Genomic DNA, 14,961 nt, shown 5'->3' on the forward strand with positions numbered 1-14,961 from the left:
ATCCAGCTGTTCTTTTACATATGCATTGTTATGCTTCAATGATTCAGACTGGATGTTTATATTTTGACTAGTTAGTTCAGGACTAAGCAGTCTAATCATCATGGCTGGGCTTTCAAAAGAACATTACAAATGAAGAGGTGAAATAAGCACCTTTGTTGGGCCTGTAACAATTAGACCTGGCTTCAAATTTTAGAAGAACTACAGAATACAGATGTATATAGTCTGGGTATTTGCATCATGACGCATATAGGAGCCTCGATTACTCATCCCAGTTCACAATACCAGGCACTACATAAACAAAAACCCACCCTGAAGAAAGCAGACTGCATTCTACTTAGGTAAACGTCTGCAACATATATTTAAAAACACGATAAACACCACACCTCACATTTCACCCTAAAGAAGAGTGGGTCCCTTCCTTGCTTCCATCCAAAAAACAGTACAAATACTCAATGACCTGTTTATTGACATCACTCTTATATTTTAAAACAAGTATCAACACAGTACCAAAGCATCATGCACCGTAATTAGAATTTTCCTTAATGGAATAAGTTTCTCATTACTTTTCCACAAATATTTCTTGTTTTGGGTTATTACATGATACAACTCTTACAAACCCACTCAAAGAAAATCAGATGCAGTTTTACTTCTTGCAGTAGATCATACAGGAGTCTAGGTCACCCAACAAAACCTCACTGTCTCCATCATCCTTTACATTTAGTCTCGGGCACCATATGCCAAATTTCACTGCAGAATGCAGACAAAAATGTGAGGAAAAAAACCAAAGTGGGACATGAAGCCAAAACGAGCTTTTCTCAAAAAAGTGCAACGTAAAGTAGCAGAAAAGTAGTTCCTTGTATTGTGTAGGCTAAAAATAATTGCATTGGTCACTCACATCTCACCTTGCTAGTTGTCCCAGGGACCAGGAAGTACCCAAGTCACAGGAAAAACTGGCAGCGTTGCTAATTCTAGAATACGACTGTCTGAAGTGCCTCTGTCTCTGCACTGTAGATGCTTTACAAAACATTTAAAATAGCTTCCTTTTATTGTTTTCCCATATCTTGGTACTACTTTCAAAGCAGCAATGGGCAATGCATATTGCCTTTAGCAGAAAAGAAAGCAATCATCAATTATATGGCTCTCAAAGCTTTGAAAACTTTCCAGAAGGAACATGCCAGTTGGTTCTAAAAGGTCAGGTCTACTCAAGAAAACAAAAAGTGGCAATCAAAAATTACTCCCATTCCCACATTTCCTTAAACCTTCTGCATTTTGTTTGCTGAATTTGGAGGTACACCTCTTCAAGGAGGAATACACAAAGCAGCTCTTTTACAAAGTTTTAAACAAAGCCGAAAGGGCTGAACTACAAGAAGTGCCAGAGGGCACAGCAAAGCTGTCTTGGTGACACATGAACGAAAAGGATCTGCCCCCTCTTTGCTTCAGGAAGCCGCTGCTGAGCAGCAGGTGGATCTTTTCTGTTCTCCCTATGTCTCAGATTTCATCAGTTATGCCTTCTTTCCCCTCAAGTGTGTAGTTACCACAGCAGAGTATTTGAATAAATAACAAATAATGAGTTCAAAAAGGACACAGTTTGCCACCGCCTGATTTAGCAGCCAAGTATGTTAAAGAAAAATCTGTGTTCACGGGCAAAAACTGAAGCCAAATTACTTCACAATATATTCTAATCATGCTCTAAGAAGGATGCATTGCACAAAAGATAATGTAACTAAGTAAGAATAAAGTAAGCAAGTGAGAGCCACAGGTACCTAATATTGCTAGATGTAGAAAGTGTTTATGCTAAATCTTCCGTAGCCAGGCAATCTCATGCTGTGGGAGTTCTAAGAGAGAATACACAATGGTACAACAAAAAGCCTTAAAGCAACTGCAAGCACCAAACATCCTAGTAGTCTCAAAAGCACCATTTTTATCTCAACAAGCATCAGCTAATCTTCTATTTATACTCTACACAATACTTTTCTCTCTCCCGAACTGGGAGACAGGTGTAGAAGGTTCCCACTGGGGCATCATTTCCACCCAACACCCGCTTTAATACCCAAGCTCTATACAGCAGCAGCCTTACCTAGCTCCCAGGAGCATTAGACATGCCTAATCTCTGCCTGTTCATCTTAGCTAGAACTGCAAGATGAAAAGAACTAAATCTAGCTTAGAATTTGTGTACAACCTCACGCAGCAGTGTATCACTAAATCCCTGAGCTTCAGAAAGACTTCAGGAATCTTACTGTGACTTTTTCTGCATTCACAAAACAAAAAGCAGCCCTCCACTTCCAACCGGTTGCGCACTTAGAAAGGCTACTCCATTGTCACTTTATTTGTAAATGAGAAAAGCAGAATCTGCTCCATCAGCTTGTAATCCACCAAACTCAGAGATGCATATCCAACGTGAGGACATATTCTCAGGCAAGCAAAGGCATACAGTCTTCATGGCAATGCTACTGAAAGGCTGCCACGGATCTTTCCATAAAACACCATGTCCACACTTTTCACAGCTGCTTTCAAACCCCAGCACAAAGTCAGCTTTCACCTCAGTTACACAGACCTATGAATACGTGCTATACGAAGCCATGCAAAGACTCCCTCTAAGCAGAATGTTTAGAAATGTGAACAGTGAAGATGTTATCCCTATTGCATACAGAATTACTGTTTCTCTATGTCAGTCCTTTTCAACTTTGCTGCCTAAGTGCCTGAGAAGTCAAAGGAAAGGAAAGTGTCTTTTTAAAATAGAACTTAATTTGACCAGGATCAGGAATTCTTCAACTATATTCAACTATACTCGCACAGCTCCATTACGATGTCGGTACGTGGCAGAGCTACAGCTACTAGAATGCTTTAAACTACACACCTCCATACCTTAATGGGTTTGGAATTCTTTTAAACTGTAATCTTCACTTTGGACGTCAATATTTTAAAACAGCATCCCTACAATGTTATTCTTTTTTAACCTCTGTGTCTCAAAGCAGTCTCCAGTTTAATTTAGGAATATACATTAAAAAAATATGTATTTTATGGAATGTATATATGCATTCCATGAACATCAGACATATGAACTGACTTCCTTTAGTAGATGTGAGACACAACAGGAAATAATCCAAAGCATTATTACAGCAGCTATATGAATTATCTGGACCAGTGGGGCACTTTTTATAAATTTAATATATCTTGAGGTTCTTTTTGTTGTTCAGTAGATTAACATAGGACAGAAAGGTTTAATTTTAGTCTCAAGTTATGCACTATAAGTGGACAAGATGAGAGAAAACTGACCACAAGGAGCTATCTTGTTTTAAAATCCTTGGTCCTAGTTGAGGGAGTACCCCAGAAAAACTTGTGGAAATAGAAAAACTCAAAATCCAAAATAAATGCACCGCTTCAACTGCGGCATGTACCTACACAAATGCCTCATCCACCAGGTAGGGGACAAAAAAGCCCTCAAGGGCTCTTCTGACTCCTCCCTTTTCAAAGAACATATTCTTACAGCAGGTATTTCCCTACTAACATGTAGGTTTCCACACGACAACACGTGGAAACGCATTTCTACATGCACACAGAGCCACATCTGCAGATGAAGAGCATTTCTTCCTCTTCCCTAGGCCAACTGCAGCTGGATGATGCTGCATTCCCTGGGCAGCAATTTTCAGTCCAACTCCCCAGCTAAAAAAGAAAATGAAAATCAATTCCCTTAATACAAACTCCAATTCATCTCCATATGCCAAACTGAAGACCTATTTTGCATTAACACCTATTATGCATCCAATTCATTTGTCAATTAGAAAATATCTGTAGAAACAGTCAACACAACTACAAATAATTTTATCATATAGACTTTAACATAACACAAAGTGAAGAAGATGCTTCTTAGCCCTCTTAGAGCTCTTCTAGGCCACAGAAGTACATCCAGGGAGGTTTCAGCTGATACAATGAACAGTACTCTGCTTACTTCAGAGTGCCAAAAGCAAGGGTACAAACAGATTTTTGGTTTGCTAGCAAAACTCAGTGTTTGTGAAAATTGGAAAATGGAATGAAATACAAGGTTGTGAGTGAGAGTTCAGGTATCTACCCAGCCTCTTCAGTGTGCCATGAACAGGCAGGCACTGCAACTGCAGTTACAGCCAAATAACAGAACTGGCTCCGATAAGCTAGCTGTCAGGAGACAGACAGATCAAGTACTGCTGTAAGAAACGCTATTATCTTTGTAAACATCTCTGACAATCGGACTAAGCTAAGCTGGACCAGAGCTACAAATGTGGCCTCTGTACAAGAGTCAAAGAAACTCTCTGGAACCGAACATAGCCCTCCAGCTCTTTAGAAGATGGAAAAATTTCCTGAACACACGCCCAGACATTTCCCATTCTGCAAATCATATCTGATAGCCCCAGACCTTAAGAGGGACTGCACCTCCTCAGATGAGGATAGGTAGGACTAGAGGAATAGTTTTGAAAAGGCTTTGAGTCAGGCTCAATTGTCTTCCTTCTGCTAGTTTTACAAAAGTTCATAATATTTGCTAATGTCACTGGAAAATATTTTCAGCCTTCCTTCCCCACTTGTGAACACAAGCCATCACATTAAAGTAGTCAGAAGAGATCTGTTGTTCTGGGTGCTCTTTCTAGCCATTCAACAACAAAATTAAGGCATCCTTTTAAGAGTGCCACCTCCATAATGGTCTTATGAACAGTGATTCACTGTTCCTCAGATCTTCAAAGTAGCTAAGATGTGCAAGTCCTCAAAGACTTAAAAGAAAGGTGCTTAAATGTTATTATTTCTCATCGCCATGTCTTTCCTTTGTGACTTTTTACCCCATGGGTGCTTCCAACTCAACTGAGATAGGGTAAATAAAAAAGACATTCTTCTGAGAGAAGGCCTTACAGATTAATGTTTGAATATTCAACAATCCTTAGATGGAGATATTAAAGCGCTCAACTAGCTCACACACAGAAATTAAATTAACAAAGAAAGTGCAGTGTTTAGTGCAGTGGAAACCTGTGCAGATGACAAGAGGTCACAGAGAAAGATGATCACGAATACACCAGAGCAGGTCCAACCTCTACATTGTATTCAAGACTTAGAACGCTGACTTAAGATGAAGAAAGTGTTAATTCTAAACGTCTGTGATAACTTCCAATTCCTTCTCTAGAAAGGGGTAAAGTACTTCACTTGGACACTCTGTGCTTGAAAGGGTCTACAGCTCAGGCACATACAGACAAAGGAAGTCAGAGTTCTATGTGGTATCTCAATTTTCAGCGGTAACGACAGCTTCTCTTCAACTATACACTTAACATTCTCATGGCAAAGCTACAATACATAAGAATAGGAGCCTGGAAGATGGATTTGCTAAAACATGAAAAGACAAGATGCTTCTTACATCCTGTCTGAACCTGGTGAAGGGAGATGAAAGCTGCACTGAAGACAGCAATACCTTTTCCCTTAAAGCCTTCAAACTGGGTTCCCCAACACGTATCAGGAGGTCGGGTATCAAACTCCTGTTTGTCACTCTGTAGACATGACTACCTATAGCCCAAGCTTACAGACTGCAAAAAAGACTTGTTTTAACTCTTATTTCTACCAAGTTACTAAGTACATCCCTCTTCAAAACAGATCAGCTACACTAACAGTGACCTTAGCAGACTGAAGCCCCCTGAAAACGCAGCCTTTTTTCAACATAAAGCTACTATCTGCTGTATCTTAAACAGCCAAGGATAACAGAGAGCCAAGAAATAAGCCAGAGAGGGTCAGCCAAGAGTGGAACTAATTAAACTCGATTTGAAGTCGGACTCTCACAGTGGTCTGTTAACCACTGAGATCCTGAGAGAAAAAGATATATATCTCATTAGTCAACAGATTCACGCTTTTTCTACATGCATGTTTACAGAATGACACCTTCAACCACAAGCAGAGATGCACAACCTATTAAAAAAACTGGGTCAACTTTAGATTGTGAATGCTTTAAACAGAAAAAGTCTCTTGAAAAGTTAACAGAACTTAAGAACCTAAACACCTAGTTATTTTTCAACAGGAATTCTTCCTTGTGGCTTTACACTTTTCATGTGAACTGCTACGATCAAAGTTGCTGTAATTAAGTTAACACAAACAGCTGATATGGGCTACTTTGAAAAAGGATCTTTTTATACTTAGCAGCTTGACGTATTTAAGTCAGGAACTGAAGAAAAGCTGTTGCTCTTTCAGAAGCATTTCAAACAGCTCACAAAAGTACACATACCCAGCAGAGAAAGAGAGAAACCAGAACCTCAATGTAGACTTATTTTTCCATCCTGCTGCTTTACTGGGTTTAAAGCTCAGATTAACACTGAGATTTTACATATTTAAAAGAAAAAAAAAAAAAAAGATTGTGGGAATAGTCACAATATATATTCCTCCCATAGCTAAAAATAGGAAAGAACACTGCCTACTATTCAGTGGCCTCAGCTTCACCAATGCAGAGCTTCACGTTTATGGACCATCAGGGCCCTAGTTTGACATCCTCTCACACTCCGCAAGATCTGCTATTTAAATAATTCAGGCAACTAAGACATGGGCACACACAGTTGGATTGCTAAACCTAGGCAGTCTCTGAATGATTTGAGAGACTGGATGGCATGAATGGTTCTCGTTACAGAATTTGGCTTTCTCTTGCTGCACACTTCAGGACTATGTGAGGCATTACCAAGAAATGTGATGCCCAATCTAGATTGTCTGAAAAGGTGCAGGATTATTAAGAACTCTCTTCATCATTTAAACGGCGACAGCCTAGCGCTAAAGCAGAAACATTAAGTACTGCAATTCAGATATGAAGTATTTAAGTATTCTCAGTCAGTTGAGAAATATTTCTATTCACGCATTCACTCCAACAGGATTTCTTAAGAATGGGCATGGAATGACAGAAATAACAAAAACTAGACTAAGAATTTCCTATTTGTGCTAACGTACCTGCTTGCTTATTATTGTATTTTTTCAGAATCAGACAGCAACGTGACTGCCTCTTCATCTGAAAAATATTCCAATGAACATGCCAACAAAAGCAGTGCAAGAAAGTACACTACCAGTATTTTCTTTTCAAGCATCACAACTAGGCTGTGTCAGTTAAGGGCCTGCACTGACACATGGACGAAAATAATTAAAAATATTACAAATAATTTAACTGCACCTATCTTTATCAGTGCTTTGCATGAGGACCTACTCTTACGCATCTGTGGGATACAAGCAGCAACACAGTACAGATCTGTGAAAGCTGAGGCATAGTCTTTAGGAAATTTTGCCATTTGAATGGATTTTGGCCAAAAAAACCCTTGTGAATAGCTGTCTTACACCAATTTTTGAAGAGCAATGTCTCTCCTACCCTTGTTAAACTTTTAACTGAAAAAAAACCCAAAGAAAACATCACCCTCCATACTGACTAGAGACAAATTCAGTGATCCCATTGATAATAAACAGCACGTAGTTTGTGAACTACTCACTTAAGTATCATGTAATTGTCCAAAATTACATTACTTAAATTCCTCACACTTAATACAGAGATCTAGCTTAATGAAGGCAGAAGAACTGCAAACCAAAATTAAGCATAAATCTCTATATTTTTTTATTTATTCCCCTCACCCATTGTCTCTATCCCTCGTGTACCAATGCTATTGCTCTAGGTTATGCTGAACTCTAGACATACTCATTTTAAAACCCACAGCACTTCAGGAACTGCACTGCCAAGCTGAAGAACCACTCAACTGCAACAAGGGAACAGAAAGAAGTGGGAGCATTGCAAACTATCTTTACCATCACAGAAACTGTAATATTCAACTCTTTAGCAAAGATTTTATACTCGCTTAGTTCTGGCATAGACCAATGCTGCTTCTGCTTCAGTGGAGGCTGACGAGAAACTTGTCATAGCAATGGAAAAGGAAAAAAGAAAAAAGACAACCCCCCTCTGGTAATTCCAGCTTTCAAGCTAGCTTTAAACCTGGATAAAAGTATCTCAACTTCCTATCAGAGATCTAAAAATTGGCAACTGTGGTGCATTTTCCAGATCTTCACAATAAACTCCCTCCACATTCACAAAATGCAGGAGGCGGCTAGAAGTTACACTCTCTGGGGACTTCCTAAAGTTTCTGAATCATGCCCTTTAAGTTTCAAGACTTCCTGCTGGTTTTTCTAAAAGCATTTTTTTAAAGAGCTAAATCACAACAAAGAAATTATACTGCATGTACCGAGATAAATCTGTCAGGATATAGAGATAAGCAGGCACCAGCTTGAAGCGCACAACTGAAAATTTCGTTGATGATCTAGACTTCAGGAAGCAACTTTCATGTATTACTTTCCTCCTGTTCCTTCACCACCACTGGGATCAGTGCAGACAGGTATGTCTTAAGTGCTCCCTCTCTTCCCTCAGCAGTTATCAAGCTGATCTAAATCAAACAAGCTACTGCCACCTTTGGCTACCTACACTAGGGTTTTCCCCATTGTTGCTGAAGCAGGGGTGTACATTAATGAGAGGGAAGAAGTGGCAGATTTCTTAAGGAACTCCACTCACCAGGGCTTGGATCTGGACTCGGGCAGCAGCGCGGGGGTGGCAGCAGCCACAGCTCAGCGCTCTCAACAGAAGAGCTGATCTGCTCCTACGCTGCAATCAAACTGTACAGCCAACAAAGTTCCCTGTTTAACTGGTAAAGTATCTGATCCAGCATTTACAACCTACGTTAGATATTCCCGAAGAGTAGCATACCCTGAAGTAATTGTGTGCTATTCTTGATATAAGATACATGTCTCTAGCTTCCAAATCCGTCCAGGCAGAGGCTTTCATCCAGCCTGGAGGAATTTACACCTCCTGCCAACAGAACATACACTTCCAGATCAGAATGTGAAAAGAAAGGGGGGAATAAACTGAGGAATGACAGGAAAAACTAGGGAGCTGAGAGCAAAGGTAGATGATGCTGTGCAACTGGGATACAAGTTTGGGATAAGAACATGAAAAAACGCATAACTTGGGTACTACTGCAGATATAGATTATGAAGTTTAAAAAAGTATTTTTAAATTAATGCTATCTATTTGTAAATCTACATATGCACTTAACATTAATTCCACCTAGTTTAGGGGTATTAAAGCCTCCAGGTACTGGATGTTCTCAGCTTATGTCATCATACATAGGCAATTAGTTCAGAGTCCAACCTGGAAACACCCTACTAAGCCTTTTGGTTTAGCTTTTTTCGTTAAACAAGAGGGCTAATATTCAAATGATGTCACTCCAAATAAATATATAGTCAGATAACAAAATGCCACCGAATCAACTCCTGAAACAAAAACAATCGAAGAACTACATTTTATTCTAGATGCCGTATACAGATTTATTAGAAAAAAATTAAGACATCACTTAAATCACTTAAGCTATTAGTATTTGATGGGTAGGAACTAAAATGCTTGGCCAAGTTTTCGACACTCTACACAACCTCAAAGTCATAAGACTAAAGAAATCAAAGATTTTGGTCCAAAGCACTAGCTGACATCCACCAAGCATGACATGGCAAGGGGGACGTCTGGGCCTTCCACCTAAAACTGTGCAATTGGAAAAGATCAAAAAGCTCTTTTAAGCATGACTAGGTTTAGAGTTTCTGTTATTCTACCTCTTCCATTCTTCTAAAATAATCCACTCTTACATCATATTGCATGCTTCCCCAGTACTAACTGCCTTCAACACATAATACAGTCCAGAAATAACTCAGATATAAGAACAATGTAGGAACTTTACACTCCTTTCTCAATTAGAAGTTAAACAATGCTGCATGATTACATTAATTTAAACATATCTTTCCTTTTCCACTCTTCAGCTAATGCATCTGTGATATCCTGATGCCTGCGGTGATGACAGCATCAATTTCAAGACTCAAGGAAGAGGCACACACCAGTTCCTTCAAAACACTTCAGAAGAATGATTTTGCTACCAAAACAGGATACAAATTACAAACATTACCAGTGAAGTTAGCTGTGCATGAACTCTTACTGAAAAAATGAGAAAACAACGTCATCCAATAGCCTTTAAAGTACTTCTAAAACCAACTGTAAGTATCAAGTTGTAAAAAAGAAGTTTCAGATCACTGATTTTCCTTAAATATATATGCTTCAACTTTCTATTTTTAAGCCCAGTTTTTGTATCTAGAACATGTAGTAAGATTATCCATGGCACTTTATATATTGTCCTTATGCTTCTGTAGTCATGAAAGCTGTGGCCTTCAGATGCTAAAACCCACACCGCTGATTTCAGATGCTAAAACCAGTACCTTTGCTATCATTCACTGTTTGCACAAGTTTAGCTGCAGGCTATAAGGGAAAGTCACAGTCAAGCACACCAAGTACCAAGCAGACAACTAACAGCAGTGATGAGGTTGCTGATGGTCCTTAACTTTTATTTGGTTTAAATATCACCAGATAAAAATACAGCTTTTTGGAAAGCTACTTGTTTAGAATAAAGAACCACTGGTCTATTAAAACCACCAGAACAGACCACATTTATAAACCAAATAATGAAGGGAAATAACTCGCCTTCAGTTCAAACTGCCCTGGGCTCAGTATTTGTTATCTTCTTGCTTGACCTGGGGACTTTCCGATTTACTCAAATACAGCCTTCCACTTTGTAGGCACAACAACCAAGAACAAAGCCCAAAGGCTTCTATTCCTCTGGCAGCTTAATTACTAATGACTGGAGAAGAGTCTATGCTAGAAAAAAGTAAGCGTAAGACCAAGCTTTTCCCTTGTTTTCACAGCTCATTGTCTGAAAAATCTAGTCTGCAACCTGGAAACAACACCACAATATCAAATCGGCATTTTTAGCTTCCTGTTTTGCACTAATCCAAATAATTGTAACAACAGTGACTCACTGATTTTAAAGTTAAACTATATCCCTTTATCATAAACCATCTGTTTCATCTTTAGTCCTGGAAATTTTTACGTGCATTTATGTGCTCCAATGAAAATAAATTTTAAAAAAAGCAAAAATCAGAAGCATTGTCATCAAAGACATGGAAAATGAGATAACATTCATGAAAACATACTGAATTTATGCATAGGCTCACCTTAAATCTTTTATCCTGCAGGACTTTCTTAATGGCCACAAGCTCTCCTGAATCACAGAGTTTGGCTTGATACACAACACCAAAAGATCCATTTCCAATCACCTTGGTGTCTGTGTAGCTAACTTCTTGTGGTCGGTCCGGACCTTGTCCAGGAGTTGCCACTACTGTAGTCACTTTGCTGCCATCTTTGTCTCCTGGGAAGCAAGAGATACACAAATAATCAAAATACATGCGTAAACAAGATGACCAACAAGACTGAAACAGAAGAGGGTAAGGCAAAGATTTAAATCAGCATGTGTATTTCAATATTATAGAGAAAAATAAAAAACCCTGACAAAATGCAAAGAAAACACTGAGCATATTTTTTACTGAGATTTTTTTACTGAAGTGGTTATAATTTTTCATCTAAATTATTGCTAACAAAAATATTTCCTTTCCAGAAGCAGATAGCTCAGCAATAAAATGTGATGCATGATGAAGACAAGTACTTATTTCTACATCTGATTAACATAAGTGGTATTAAACAGTGTTGCTTGTATTACCAAAATGAAGCATTTCCCCATCTTTTCCTGTAACTGAAGAAACAAAACTATCAGTATAGCCTGCAGAGCAGCACTCTGTCCTTCATAGGCATGTATCCGTCAAGAAAAAACTGAAGCACTGACAAAGTTTGTTACAAACCCACCTACATGTCAAGCTTCAGCTTGCACACACTAGGAAGCAAAACCTCTGTCAAAGCTGACTGTGTGCACCTGAAGAAAAAACCTAGGAAACCTTTCCCAGCCACTTTCCCACCAAAAGACAAAGCCGCTATAACCTATTCTTAGCACCACTGTTGTCACCAGCGGTGCTGCCTCTTGTTCAAAGTCTGATTCGGTTTGCAATGGGACTAAAGTTTTAGGCATTTTGCAAGCACACACTGGGCATTTATTGCCCTTCAGTTAGAATGGCTCAGGTTACAGAATCGAATAGGGCTGCAAGAAAAAACAGAATGTGCTGTTACACAGCAGTCACTCTGCAACTCTACTGAAACTGCACTCAAGAGACGCTTGTCACATCTGCTTATTAAGAAACCTTCCTTCCACAGCTTCCCCAGGGAGTCTCTTCCCGTCCTTCACTACTCATGCATTTAGAAAGATTTTTCTAACAGGTAGCTCAGATCACCTTTAGTACACTTTAGGCGAATCATTCCTTGTTCCACTCCCATAAGGCACGGGAAAATGGCACAGCTCCCCCCCTGCCCTCTTTCTCCCTCACTACCCTTTTCAAACACGTGGGGGGTTCTTGCAAAAAAAGTTACCACGATGGAGAAGTTGTTTCTCTTTCAGGGAGCTCCCCCCTCACTGCTAAAAATCTTGCAGGTACAGTACCCAAAACTAGAACCTGCAGAGGAAGCTCCACCCAGCGTGCTGGTGACTTCTCGTGTCTGACTTACACCACACTTGTTTGTACAGCCCAGCACAATGTTTGCAGCTTGTGCAATGCTGCAACCTGGTTGACTCATGATCAGTTTGTGTACCAAACTCTCCTCTGCAGAGGTGCCGCCTGTCCAATCCTTGTTCACTTTCCACTCACACACCTGATTACTCTTATCAAAGCCTAATAGTCTGCATTTGCCCTGACTGAACTGCATCCAAGGTTACCTAAGGCTCTTTTGCCTGCCTGACACATCCTCCAAGCACAGAATCACCACCAGAAGGAAATCCCTTTCATGATGCTACATGAAGTTTATCTAACAAACTGGTGAAAACCAGTGATCCTGTGAGACTGCTTAAAAACTCTGCAAACACCCATTAAATATACGTCACCCTAATTTCACCTTGAACCTTTTGTTACGCTCAAACAAAATAACCAAACCATTTTGTATGCCTTTCAGAGGATTCCCAGCAGTCCATTTTTTTCCTAGGCTTCTCATGAGAAAATCTGTTTGAAAACTTCAGAGTCAAGATACACTCATCTACTACTACTTCTTCTGTACCTGTAAGATCCAGAAGAAAAGTAGGTTGGCTTGGCATGATTTGCTCCTGAAAAATCCACATTAACCGTTAGACATCTCTTATGTTGCCTTTTAGGTTCTTACAAATTGTTTGCTTTTATGCATCCAACTGCTCCATGAAACAAATGAACCAATTAAAAACAAATAAAGCACATTAGTGCTAAGAGTGCCAATTACTTGCCAAGCACAGTAGGTATAGCCCTTCCCCAAAATATTTACAAGGCGGCGAGGTGCAGATTTACACATTTGAAGAGAAAACAGAGGAGGGGGTAAAAAAAAAAAAAAAAAAAAAAAAGAAAAATGGAAAGAGAGGAATATCTGCTCAGAGGGAGAGAGAAGCATAAATGGAAGACAACTAAAGCTGCATGGAAAATTCACCCTCCTCTGGTAACTGTAAGAAATAAATGGAAGGAAGCCAGAAAAAGAAAGAAACCCTTTTTTTGGTAAACAAAAGTGTAATTCTGATAGCAGCTCTGCATTTTATTTGCCTGATTATTCTATGATTAGCATTCTAACTCAACACACAAATAGATGACATCTGCTTTACTGCAACAATCCTCATTTAAAAGGTAATCCCCTACTTCCCCAATTTTTTTTTTTTTGGGGGGGGGGGGGGGGGCTGCTTTCTTTTTTTTGGCCTTGGTCACAAGGCCAGAGTATCGAGACTACTGTTAATGAGGTTTATTCCCCGCTTTCCCAAAAATCAAGACTACTGAAGTCTTCGGGGGGAAAAAAAAAAAGTCCCTGGCAACACTGGTTCAGATTTGAAGTACTTGGTGTTGAGAGATCTGCTCTAAGGACACTCTTCAGAGCTCCAATTCGCTTAAAGGTCTCCTTGACCACAAAAGCAAACCCTGAATTTCAGGCCACGTCAGGTGGTTCTTCCCAACGTGGCACTGCAATGACCTGGCCAACGACTCCAGAGCTCAAATGAGAAGCCAGTCAGCTTTACACACTTTCCTTTAAGTCCATGGAAAAACAGCTCCTAACTGAACTTGTTAAAATACTCAGTACCAAAAAGTGTAAGCACTGACACTTTAATTAGCTACACCAAGAAGTACTTTCTTTACAGAACCTTACAGAACATTAAGCTTCCTAGATATTTCTCCCAGTTTCCTTCTTCCAATAAACAACAGCTTTTACAAAACCACCCACAAAAGACACCATAAGGACTCCGACCTTTAAAAAAAAAAGTTTCAGTTATATTCCATTACTGAATAGTTGAACCCGAGAGACTGTAGGGGTAAAATTCACCCTGCCCTTTGACAGCTTTGATCTCAAAGAGTAAAACATCTCACTGCTTTTCAAAATATACAAATGTGTATTTGTATGACAGCAGCATCCAGGGGCCACAAGCCTGTTTTGCCACTCATTGCACTACATAGATGTATGCACTGTTCAGAATACCATACGCAGTTCTGAACGGTTATCCCAGTTTTTATTGTCTGGACAGCAAGAGTTGTCTTGCCAGCCAAACAGCATGTAAAGGAGTTCACTAAACAGCTCTGGGAAATACTGGTTTTAGCCGCAGCATGACGAAAGATAGCAGAGAGGAAACACCCTTTTTCCAGCAATCTTCAGTACCTCCAAACTGAAACTCCCAACAGTGCACCCGAGCAGCATTATACCACAGCAAGTCTTAATGAGAAGCCTAGACATTTTTCATCTCGTCCCTTTCACCTCTTATTTTGTTTCAGACTGTCAGACTTAGTGGCCCCAGTGGATAAGCAGGCATTGTCAAACACACAATACCCCGACACCTTTGATTGTAGGTCTACAATAGAACTAGAACATTAAACTGAAAAACTAAGGAAGGAAGGACGGATCAAACACCAAAACACTGTGCTCTTACAGCACAGCTCCCATCAGGAGAGTCACTAGTCTTTGTCCAGAAGAGGAGGCTTTCT

At 39.6% G+C, this 14,961-nt stretch overlaps 1 protein-coding gene across 2 annotated transcripts in view; it reads right to left on the minus strand.

Annotated features, from left to right (window-relative positions):
- Window positions 1–14,961, minus strand: part of GSK3B (glycogen synthase kinase 3 beta) — a 161,514-nt gene that overhangs the window by 92,600 nt on the left and 53,953 nt on the right. For both annotated transcript variants that reach the window (XM_074808871.1, XM_074808882.1), the window contains exon 2: window positions 11,059–11,252. In XM_074808871.1, coding sequence (XP_074664972.1) covers window positions 11,059–11,252 — 194 coding nt within the window. The remainder of the gene's footprint in view (window positions 1–11,058; window positions 11,253–14,961) is intronic.

Source organism: Strix aluco, chromosome 2 (assembly GCF_031877795.1).
Source record: "Strix aluco isolate bStrAlu1 chromosome 2, bStrAlu1.hap1, whole genome shotgun sequence".
Classification (NCBI taxonomy): domain Eukaryota; kingdom Metazoa; phylum Chordata; class Aves; order Strigiformes; family Strigidae; genus Strix; species Strix aluco.